Source organism: Rhincodon typus, chromosome 30 (assembly GCF_021869965.1).
Source record: "Rhincodon typus isolate 14 chromosome 30, sRhiTyp1.1, whole genome shotgun sequence".
NCBI lineage: Eukaryota > Metazoa > Chordata > Chondrichthyes > Orectolobiformes > Rhincodontidae > Rhincodon > Rhincodon typus.
In genome coordinates, this window is record NC_063361.1 from 7,663,230 (window position 1) to 7,675,322 (window position 12,093).

Below are 12,093 nucleotides of genomic sequence, written 5' to 3' on the forward strand. Positions count from 1 at the left end.
CCCCCCCGGCCCCCAAACTCACTAGTTTAAAGTCCTAGTGACCACCCTATTTATCCTTTTCGCTGGAACACTGGTTCCAGATCGGTTCGGGTGGAGACCGTCCCATCGGTACAGATCCCTCCGGTTCCAAAACTGATGCCAATGCCCCATAAAATGGAACCCCTCTTTCCCACACCACTCCCTTAGCCACGTGTTTACTTCTCTAATTTTCTTATCCCTAAGCCAATTTGCACGTGGCTCGGGCAGTAATCCGGAGATTATGACCCTCGAGGACCTGTTCCTTAATTTCGTTCCTAGTGCTTGATAATCCCCAATCAGGTCCTCCACCCTAGCCTTGCCTATGTTGTTAGTCCCAACGTGGACCACAACAACTGGATCCTCCCCCTCCCGCTCCAATATCCTTTCAAGCCGGTCAGAGATATCCTGCACCCTGGCACCTGGCAGGCAACACACCATGCGGGACTCCCGATCCGGCTTGCAAAGGATACTATCTGTCCCCCTAACTATAGAATCCCCTATAACTACCATTTGTCTTTTTGCTCCCCCCTCTTGAATGGCCTTCTGCACCATGGTGCCGTGGTGAGCTGGCTCATCCTCCCCGCAGCCCTTTTCCTCATCCACACAGGGAGCAAGTATCTCATACCTGTTGGATAAGGTCAAAAGCTGAGGCTCCTCCACTCCTGAACTCAGGATCCCCCTACCTGCCTCACTTGCAGTCACACCCTGTTGTCCCTGATCACTAACTGAATTTGAATTACTTAATCTACCAGGTGTGACTGCCTCCTGAAACAAAGCGTCCAGGTAACTCTTCCCCCTCCCGGATGTGCCGCAGTGTTTGAAGCTCAGATTCCAGATCTTCAACTCTGAGCCGGAGTTCTTCCAGCAACCAATGCTTGCTGCAGATGTGGTCACTGCCGTTCACAATGGGTTCAGCCAGCTCCCACATCATACAGCTACAGCACATCACCTGCCCAGCCATCTCTACTTAGTTAATTACTTTATTACTTTATATCAATTTATGAGTTAAATACTTTCTAATATTCTCTGCTATGGTCTTTTCAAATAACCAATTAATAGAAAAATAAAAAAAGAAAGTAAATTTTTAACCAATTACACGATACAGAAAAAATAGAAAAAGTATAAAAACCTTACCTCACCAACACACCACAGTGTCTTGGGTTCAGCCGCTGCCCACATATATTCCCGGCAGCCCCCTGGTCCTCGCCGTTGCCTCTCCCTCTGCTGCTGAAAAATGAAGGGAGCTGACGCTCGAGGTAAGGCCTTCAAGAGGGAAAACTTACCTTCTTGGCAGCCCCCTGGTCCTCACCGTCGCCCCTCCCTCTGCTGCTGAAAAAATCTCTTCCCTCAACTTTCTCTGCACCGAAGCAAATATGAGTTTATCAGTCTCTCTTTATGGCTAACGCGCTCTGTCCTAGGCAACATCTTGCTAAATTTGCTGTGCACACTGCAGTCCAATCACCTCCTTTCTATAGTGCAGAAACCAGAACTTCACGCAGTACTTCAACTGTGGCCTAACTAAAGTCCTGTACTGCTCCAACATAGCCTCCCTGCTCTGATAATCTATGCGTTGACTGGTAAAGACATGCTGCCTTAACTACCCTATCAAACTTCTCTCCCACCTTCAGGAACTTGTGGACAAGCAAATTCCAAGTTGTGATAGTTTATGACTTGGAGAGGAGCTTGCAGTACCAGCATTCTCCCTGCACCTGCTGCCTTCATCCTTCTAGATGGTAGAGGCCACAGAGTTGTAACGTGATGTCCAAGGAGCATCAGTAAATTGCTGTAATGCCACTTCCTTAAATCTGTGCTTCGGTTTTTTTAAACCTTTCTGCCGCTGTAAACAATTTCTTGTAATGCATTCAAATCTTTAAGATTTTGCACGTTTATGAAATCACCACTCACTTTTCTGCTGTATGGTAACAGCACCAGCTTTTCTAGTCTCTGTAGATAATGAAGTACCATGATCCTACAATTCTAGTCACACTTTGCACCTGTTATAAAAGTATACCATATGCATTTAGATGCAGTACTCCAGCAGTAGCCTAACCTGTGATTCTTTTTTTTTTTTTAAATGGTTTAATGTAACTTCCTTATTTTTAACTTTGCGTCAGATGAGTAAGGCTATTAGAAATACAATAACCCAACTAGGCATAAGGTGCCCACAAATTCCCGTCCTCTGCTATATGCAGTGACCTCTCTCTCTCTTTTTGCACCTGTTTGTCATTCTTCCAGATGATAGACAGAATACTTTACCTGTAACGTTGAGGTCTATCAATTCTTCTAAAGAACCCTTTTTGACTGTGGTAATTGCTCTTTTCACAAATTTTCCCTTGTTTCATTTTTAAGATTGTCATATTACTGCTTTCATCATGAAAAAGTCGACTTTTTTTGTTCCGTTCATGAAGTTGTATGTTTCTTTTTAGAAACATTCTTCAGTTTCATCTAGGTCTTGCAAATTTGTATGCCTTCAGTTCCATTTAAAATTTTAATTTTTTTTAAAAATTCTACATTTTTGTTTAGTACCACATTTATTTTAATAGCATTGTGCTTTGATCAGGGGGCAGTGCTTGAGGTAGAAAAATGCCGCATAACTTTCACTGAGTGAATGGTTTGCCTTTCAGATAATTTATTCAAATTTTTTTTTTAAAAAAAAAATCTACTCATTGTACTTCCCTGAAGTGGTGACAGAACTTGTAGAGTCAGTATTTACTACAGTTCCCAACACTGATGGTAAATCCACTATAGCTTCACTGGATTGTGGTGGTGAATGTCAAATTTTGTTTTATTGCACTGTACCTCAGGTTAGACTCCTAGATATTTGAAGCATGGAAGAGGCTATTCAACACATTGCATCTATGTCCATCACCAAAGATCTGTATACACTAATTCTATGTATTCAAGAGGGATATGTGATCAAAGGTTATGAGGAGAAAGCAGGATTCGGCTGTTGAGTTGGACAATTAGCCATGGTAGTGAAGAATGGCGGAGCAGGTTCGAAGAGCCGAATGGCACCCTCCTGCTCCTATCTTCTGTGTTTCTGCTTTTCTCCAGCTTTTGGCCCATAGACCTGGAGGCTGTAACAATGCAATGAATAGTTAAACAATCTAATTCCATTTATAACTTATCAATATTGTGGCAATTGTGTGTTTTTTTTGTAGGTTTGTGTTTTTGGTCATCTTGTGACAAACAAAATGCCAGCTCCTAGAAATAATTTTCCTATTTCTTGTGACCAATTGCAATTAAGATAGGCGTTTTGTAATGTTAACTGGTGGTGTCTTTTTAGCTCGGCCAAAAGTTTCTACCTGCCCCGGAAATGAGGTAATATATCTGAATAGGTTGATTAAAAGTTTGTGTGTCTGTGTCTGTGTGTATAATGAAAGGCTGTATCTGATGACACCACGGAGCATGTGTGCTATTCCCCATAAATACAGAAGCAGCCATGAACAGGGAGAGGGTTGGGGAAAGGTCAGGCTGTATTGGAAGGACTAGACCATAGAGGTTGAAGGACCTGCCCCACCCAGCCCCATCCACTCTTTTCTTTTTAAATTGTTGTCTCCCCCCACCCTCCTCCCAAAATGCTGTATCATGAATGATTTACTATGCTGCTTAGTAGTCATTGCTACTGTTTCACAAAAACAGACTTTATTTGCTTGTTTCATCCTTTTTCGTATTACTTACTTGGATGTGGTTTGTCTTACCTGATTACTATTGCTCAAAACTAGATTGGATGGAGTATTTCCCAGCGTGTGGGCAGTAAGTGTGAAAGAGATCAAGTTCCAATTTAGTAAAAGTTGGAAAATGGCCCACATGCTTCTTGGTATTCATAACCTAAAAACATCTTCAGTACAAAAACAGTGCTGAAATGATACCTGCTAAAATACTAAGTGGCTAACATCTATGGCCAAAGAAAATTCAGGATTTTGTTTTTCATTTTGTGTATAATGCAGCTCTGACATTTAAAATCCATTTTCCCTCTCCAAAGAACTGGGGGGACTGCTGAAGTACGTCAGACCATTCCTGAATTCCATCAGTAAAGCCAAGGCTGCTCGATTGGTTCGGTCATTGCTCGACTTGTTTCTAGATATGGAAGCAGCAACTGGCCAAGAGGTAAGAGTTAATACTGCTGAAATTATGTAGTTGCTCAAACTGACTTTCTATTTAATGTTTAATCTGACAGAACAAACAAAAGAATACTATTTAAATTGTGTAGGACTGATGTCTTGACTAGAAAATCTTGGATTTCACAATTTCACGGCTATAATTAATGCAGTGAATCAATGTGCTTCTGGGACTTGCATTGATGTGGGTGAAGTTGAAAGCCCAGTGCATCTGTCCTTCCAGCTGGTAATTATTGTAAGGTGTGAAGGAACTATCAAAGGGATAACAAGCTACCTGATGCAATTTACCATAGGCCAGTGCTGATCCTACTTGGGGACTTTATGGTGTCATCCTTCAAATGAGCCATTAGCGGAGGCCCGTCTACCCTTGTGACTACAAAAGTCCTGTGGTGCTGTTTGAAGAAAAATAGAAATATTGGTCAATGTTTGTTCCTCAACTAACATCACTAAACCAGCTGATCTAATCACATTTTATTGCTATTTGTGTGGCTAAAATGTGCAGAGTATTTGGAGTATTCCCTATCATTTTAGCATGTCGTGAGACTGCAAAAGGTCTGACAGGTTATGTTAAAATATTATTAGATTCTTTCTCTGTCTACAAAGCTTTATAAAAAGCTGTGCCTGGTGTACCAGAAATTATCCTTGTAATTGCCTTATACTTGACCATCAGAATTAACTGAGCTGTGGCTTTTACAGGTTGAATTATGTTTAGAATGCATCGAGTGGGCAAAATCTGAGAAAAGGACGTTTTTACGCCAGGCTTTGGAGGTACGTTTTTGATTTATTAATTGGCCTCAGCAGAGGAAATATCAAATAATATCCAATTCACTCGAGTTTGGAAAATGTTTCTTAAATCAATTGTTTTTAAATTTAAGTGCAGTAAATTCCCCATTATCCAGTACCAGAGCATCTGGAAATCTGATGCAAATGGCAAAAATCTCAAAGAAAATTTACAATTTTTATAAAGGTCTTCAAATGTGTAAATTTGAACTTAGTGCATAAAGTTCTCATGCACATAAGTTTGTGCCATGCTGTAGTTGTTCTTCCAGTTGCTACTAGCGCTCCTGATTTTCATCCTCCCTCAAGTAGGTGCCTACAGCAGCTGCTAACTGAATTTTGTTGTAACTGAAATCAACCCCCCTCCCCAGCCAACAATCAGCTATGTCACTGAATGTGACTCCCAAGCAAGGACTAAAGTGTGTTGTTTTGACTTCAAAACAAATAGGAATGTAAAAGACTAGAAAAGGGTGCGTGTCCTTACGCAGAAGCTGTGTTGGTTGTCAATGATCTATAACATTAAAGTATCAAGTGAAAAGCTTCTAGTTCTTTGTGAAAGCAAGCAGATATAAAAAAAAAGGAGATCCTAGGTCTAAATCCTTAACACCTCGGCCTTTGACATCAAGATGCAATTGCTAGTTCTGCTGATGACCCTGATGAAATACTGAGTTTCCAGATTTCAGTGAGTAAATTGTACTGCCTTTTTTCACATTTTAGATTTAAGATTTTCAAAGAATACTGGAGTGTACTGTATTGGACTTCTGTAAGAATATTTCTCATGCAGCCAGCAGATTTGTGTAATTGCCATACCTACCAGATACTGGGAGTCTCCACATAATGAACGGATCGCATTCTTGAGTGTGTTTCTAAGTCAATTCATACGCAAGTTGGAACAGTTTTAAAATATCTGTTCATAAGTATGAACAAGTGTTCACATGTTGGACCCTTAAAATTTAATAGGGATCCTATTTATAACTGAGCATTCATAAGCCAGACGCTCAAATCAGGGAATGCCTATGCTATATTCATATTATTTTCTCTTATAAGGCCAGTTACCAAAAGTAATGCTTTTGGAACAGCAAGTAATCTTTTAATTTTGACTTACTTTCCATATTTTGCACTTGGAAAAATAGTCTTTTAAAAACTGCTGTTCATAAAATCTATTGTTTCCTTGTGTCAGTTTGGAGGAATCTCCAGTATTTGTTTTTGACAAGCAATATATTAGACTATTAGGTATATGCCTTTTTTTTTTGATACTTTTAACCTTTCTAGGTTCGACATGGCTTTCACATTGTAGTGAAGGAGATTCAATATTGGTCCAGTGCTTATGTACTTGCCAGTTAAGTTTGTTTCATCACCGCATAAGCAGAATCTTTGAACAGATACTAGTCCATTGTCCTAGTTGGGGGAGTTTGTTTTTTGACTATGAATAATTTTGTCTGACATTGCAGGACTTGGTTTAGACATGTGCGCAGGTAGCCTGTGATGTGACTTTTTTTTGTTAAAATGGGGCTTCGAGATTTTGAAATTACTTTCTTTGAACTGAATACCTACAATTTATAAAATAAAGTTAGCTTGCTCTAAATACGGTAGTTTAGATTGAAAACAAAGGATTTGCACAGTATTTGTACTTTTAATCCATAACCACTGATCTATCAAGTGAAATCTACTTCAAAATAAACTAAATCACCTCAGGATTTTGTGTGGTGAAACAATATAGATTTTTGTACAAAGTTGTTTGGTTTATTGCAAAATTACGAGGCTGCAGACATCTCAGGAGAACTTGTTTAAACTTGCTCTGATTTGTTGGTGTAGAATAACAGATGTTTGCAAACAGGTATTATCCAGGTAATTTGTACAGTAGACAGGTTTTAAAGAAAAAGCAAGTGGTGACAAATTTTCAAGAAGTTTGTGTTGTGTTTACAGTTCAATTTCCTGAATCTTAATGCATATTAAAGTTTGTCTTAAAAATCAGAAGATACCTCCAGTATGGTATTGGGAGCTTGCTGTTTGATAAGTTGTAAATGAAGACTTGCGTACTTAAAACGCTATTATTTTAGTGGTAACCTCCTTTACAACTAGATTGTAAAGAGAATCCTCCTTTACTGCGTCCACTATTGTTCTTGTATCAAGCCTAGGGTCTTGTCTTAACTGCATTGTGATTATTGTAGTGTTCATACATTTAGCATAAGTTTGAGGCAATGCTAGAGCAGTGAGATTACACTTAATTGAACAAATTAAATTTGTGATCAGGAAACTTGGCTCTAGCCTCTGTGACTGCTGCCTGATTTTGTTTCTTAAACCAACTGAAACTAGAACTTGCTAAGACCACATCTGCTAAGTGCTTGTAATGTAACAAGGAAGGAAAAATGTCCAGTGGAGTGATAATATCAGACCATTTAAAGCGATCCTACAAATATGTAGAAGCCCTTGTATCTGGAGGAAATTTTGAATTGTGTTTGACTTAGACCATTGTTTTAATATCAATAAAGCTATGGGAATGTTATCAGCTATTTTATCAAGGTGGGGGGTGGGCTGTATGCTTGTTAAAATGAGATTCAGACTTGAATGATATGGTAAATGACTAGAAGCTATTCTAGGCTAGAAATAATAATCTTGACTATACATATAAATACTAACAATTATCATCTCACCTTGAAGTAACCTAGACAGCTGGATTCATTTTGAGGTATGTGCTTCCCCTCTGTAATTAATATTTCTGTTCCCATGAAGGGATATTTAAATTAAGATGCCTTACTGATTGCAGTATAAATATAGTATCATTTTACTTTTCCTCCTTTGTCCCTCTATCTCCAGGATACAAGCTAAATATATTAGGAACCTTGGGTATACCGAAAAGGGAGCAAGATTTATTTGCCAGGATTACTGTCTGAAGTAGGTTGTAGTGGGGTTTTAATGGGATTTAAATAATTTACATCTGGGGTGAACTTACTGCTTTTATGTCATCCCAAGATTTTCAACACTGTATATTCGTCTTGTGCAAAAGTTGGGAACACATTGACCTTGGATTTTATTCAGGACGTTCACTTAAGATTCAAGATCCCACAGGCATTTGGAGGGGTTACTGCATACCCTTGCAAGTCTACCCGTTGTTGCCATTCGTTCAACATTTACGTTATTATATTGGTTACCATCATAAACCGTTTGAAGCATATATTTCACTCAATGCCTGACTTTCACATATCGGTTATTGAGTGAGCAGTCAGAAAAAGAGTATTGATAAGCTAACATCCTGTCACCTTTTGCATTCAAATTAACGTGCCTGACAATGGGAGATTGATCTTTCAGACAGGCTTGATGGCCTAATATTTGAATCGCATTGACTGTTGCACTCCAATGGACTGTGGGTCAATCAGGAATCTTAACTCATTGATTAAATACTTACAGGAACAGACCAGTAATTTTGAGTAAGAAGCATTTGTCTTTCACTTTGTATGAGGTTGCAGTGTAATGGTAAACATGTTGTGCAGAGGGGGCTGCATTCCTACTGGAATTCTGTCCTGTCAGGCTAGATGGTTCAACTTGGGTGTTGTTCATGATTTGGTTGGTGAGCTTTGACTTGGCCTACTTGTGTTACTTTTTTGGGGTTCAGGTAAATGAATTGAGTTCAGTAGGTCAATTTTAATGTACAATTCAAGGAGGTTTCATACCTTCACCTACAAAAATTTTGGTCATTTTTGTTACACTTATTTTCCAAAGACAATTATTTTCAGAAGTTACAGCTTTGTATGAAACATAACTTTGAGATCTGTAGACCACTTCTGAATCCAACGTGAATATAAATTTGTGAGCTTAATTTGATATTAATGACTTGTGATGTGTGGGCGCAGTTTTAAAATTTGCAGATAATACAAAACTTGAAAATCTTATTTACCATGGAAGAGAAAAGGTACGGGCTTCAAGAGGACATAAATAATTGGATAGTTAGTGGACACATGCCAGAAGAAATTTAGTTCTGCATAGAATGAAGTGATGCATTTTGTAGGATGAATGAGAAGGGAACACTATTAAAGGTGGTGCAGGTACAGAGACTTGGAGGTAAATGTGCACAAATGTAACTGATAGCAGTGGATGAAAATGGTTTCAAAGGTATACGTGATGCTGGACTTTATAAATACAAGGATGGAGTACAAGAGCAACAATGTTGTGGTGAACCTTGAAAAACCCTGTTCAACATCAGACTATTATGTTCCATTCTGCACAAACTTGGAAAACTGAAGGCCTTGCAGAGCTGCAAAAAAAGATGATGAGACTAATTCCACAACTGGGGAATTTCGTTTACCTAGATTGGAGGAATCTGGGATTGTTTTTAAAAGGTTGAAGGGGATTTGACTGAAGTGCTCAACATCATGAGTGGCCTGGACTGACTTCATAGAAAGTGTTCCCATTGGTGGAAAACCCAAGACCCAGAGGACACCAATTTAAGGTGATTAATAAAAGGACCAACCACAAAATGAAGAAGAATATTCTTGCACCTCATGATTTGGATCAAGAACTAATTGCTGCAGTGTGCTGGAAGTCGATACAATTGTGACTTCAAAAAGGAAATTTGCTTTGTATCTGAAGAGAGAATTTGTAGGGTTTAAAAAGGTTAGAGAGTGGGAAAGTGAAGTTATCTAAGTTACTCTTAATGAGCCAGCTTGGCCACCACCTGTGTTGTAACCATTCTGAGTATGATAGATCTTTTTGTTTTTGGATACATGTTAGTCTTGTCTTGCATTGCATTACAAGGAGACTCTAAGCCATATGAATCTCCATGTGGGGGTACCAAATTAGTTTGGTATTGGTAGTGAGCAAAGTGTATTTCTTCTTGTCTCCAATATGCATTTAATGTTCTGTAAGAGATTCTCTAAGCTATCGTATTGCCTTTGATTAAAAGGACTGTTCAATTATTGTATTGAGTTGTACTTTCGTTAATATTTTTGGGCTTTTGGAAGGAAATCACAAGGATTCATGTTAAATTTGTAGACTAAATACATGAATTGAGATGTTCTGTTTGACCATTTGAGAATCTGTGCAATGTCAAATATGTATCTAAAGGCATATTTTCAGTCTATAGTGAACAGTGTGTGGTCCTTGACACTGGACATGAGGGGAAGCATGAATGTATTTACAAAGATAACTGAAATTTGGCTTTGAGATCTGAGCGCTCTCTCTCTGATTAGTTTGGTCAGCATATGCAATTCCTAATGATAAGAAGGAAATTGTATGCTAGCGGTGAAAAATTTACCCATGACAATGCTATTGATGAGCTTGAGTAGTTTTTAATTGCATCATGGTGAGCATGATTTTACTGCCCTGGTTATTGTGGTGTTGTCGTTAACCTTGACACTTAAATTTTTTAATCTTGCATTAAGAATTTTTGTGTAATTTGACTTTTTTTGAGAGCACCTTTAACTGGAATGTTGTCTGCAGATGCACTAATATTGTTTGTTACAGCTAATAACTAGTGCACTGCAGCTAACGTTTTTTTAGCTGGTCCTGGTGCTGAGGTTCTTCTAAGTGCCTTAAAGGCACAATTTAATGAGTGGCACTTTTAGATTTTCCATTTGTCATGATATTAGCTCTACTGACATGCAATTTGCATTGTAATCAGTTACACTTATATTCATAATTTTAAACTTTATCCACAGTAGTTCCTTGAAGTTTGAGTACATTTGCTATCAGAATTATTCATAGCTTTCGGCCGATCCCTCTAACCTTTTGAAGGTGGCAGTGAGCTGCTACTTTGAATTGCTGCAACCCATGTGCTGTAGGTAGATTCTCAATCCCGTTAGGAGGAAATTCCAGATTTTTGACCCAATGATGCTGAAGGAATGGTGATTCATTGCCAAGTCAGGATGGCGAGTGCCTTAGAGGAGAACTTGCAGGTAGTGGTGTTCCTGCAAGATTTGAAGAAATAATTTGTTCTCCTTGCTGCAGCTGAACTTTTTTCGAATTCTTTTTAATATTCTGTTACTTTGGCAAGTCTTTAGGATGGCTGTCAGATAGGTATAGTCAGACCCGCATCTTAGATTTAAAGTTACAAAAGTATTGCACTTTAATGACTTGAGTTCAAACTTCAGTTGAAACACGCACATTTTAACTATTTTAATATTTCCTATACAGGCTCGCTTGGTTTCTCTGTACTTTGACACTAAGAGGTACCAGGAGGCATTGCAATTAGGTAACTATTGATACTGCTTTCATCTATTGGGTAGATAGCCTGGGAACTGTGGCAGCAGTATGGTGGGTGTGGGTTGCGTTGTAATCCTCAATCAAAACTTGCAGGACAATTAGAATGCAAAACCTTCCTCCATTTTGTTTCATTTGTCTTTCTAATATCTAAAGTGTTGACGGTAATTAATCAGCACACAGGTTAATTGTTGCTGGTTTAAGTCTGTTCCAAAATGTGGTGGACTTTGGTATTCGTTTGAAATCTTAGTGACTGCTTTAAGCTGTGTTTTTAGTTTGGGGAAATTTATGGGTTTTTTTTCAGCTGTTTTGGGATGGATCTTGCGGACTTGTACTTAAATCAGATAATACTTAACCTACCAACTAGACACTGGAATAGTATAACTATAATAATCTAATGCTGCTGTCTGGGAAAATTGTAATAAAATTAGTTAACATGTGAAGCATTCATTCCTAAGTGCAGTCACTTCAAATTGTACAATACGTGTATTTAACTCCAATTTGTCTAGTATCAACATAGTGTTTAATATCATGAGACGCATTTCACTGTTTTGGCAGATTTTCGGATAAGCCAGCTAATTTCCATATTTCTTTCTTTGAAAGTTTGGAAAGAAAGCACTATTAGGTACAACTCCAGTTTGTATATCGAAGACTTTCATAGTAAGGATGAAGTATTGTCACCATGCTTAACACGGAAGTAACTATTTCTGACCACAATTTAAAATGAGACCAATGTGTGTGTTGCAAAGCATTTTTTCTTTTATGTAATATTCAATGTGTTCTGATATACTTGACAAAATTTAAGTCGATCCTTCACAATTTTAGTTCTTATGTGATCTGTCACTGTTCTGAGTTAGCAGATCTTTTCGGTATATGTATGACATGGAAACTCCACTAGAGGGCAGGGCTCTTTAATTTTCATTATTTAGTATCATTTCAGATCATAGTTGATGCATTTCTCACTGCCCAGTAGAGGCCACTA

General features: G+C 38.4%; 1 protein-coding gene across 1 annotated transcript in view; it reads left to right on the forward strand.

The window, feature by feature from the left end:
- LOC109930021 (26S proteasome non-ATPase regulatory subunit 11) overlaps nucleotides 1–12,093 on the forward strand; it is a 67,956-nt gene that overhangs the window by 27,534 nt on the left and 28,329 nt on the right. Inside the window, exons 3-5 of the mRNA XM_048614488.1 lie at nucleotides 4,004–4,128; nucleotides 4,836–4,907; nucleotides 11,046–11,103. Coding sequence (XP_048470445.1) covers nucleotides 4,004–4,128; nucleotides 4,836–4,907; nucleotides 11,046–11,103 — 255 coding nt within the window. The remainder of the gene's footprint in view (nucleotides 1–4,003; nucleotides 4,129–4,835; nucleotides 4,908–11,045; nucleotides 11,104–12,093) is intronic.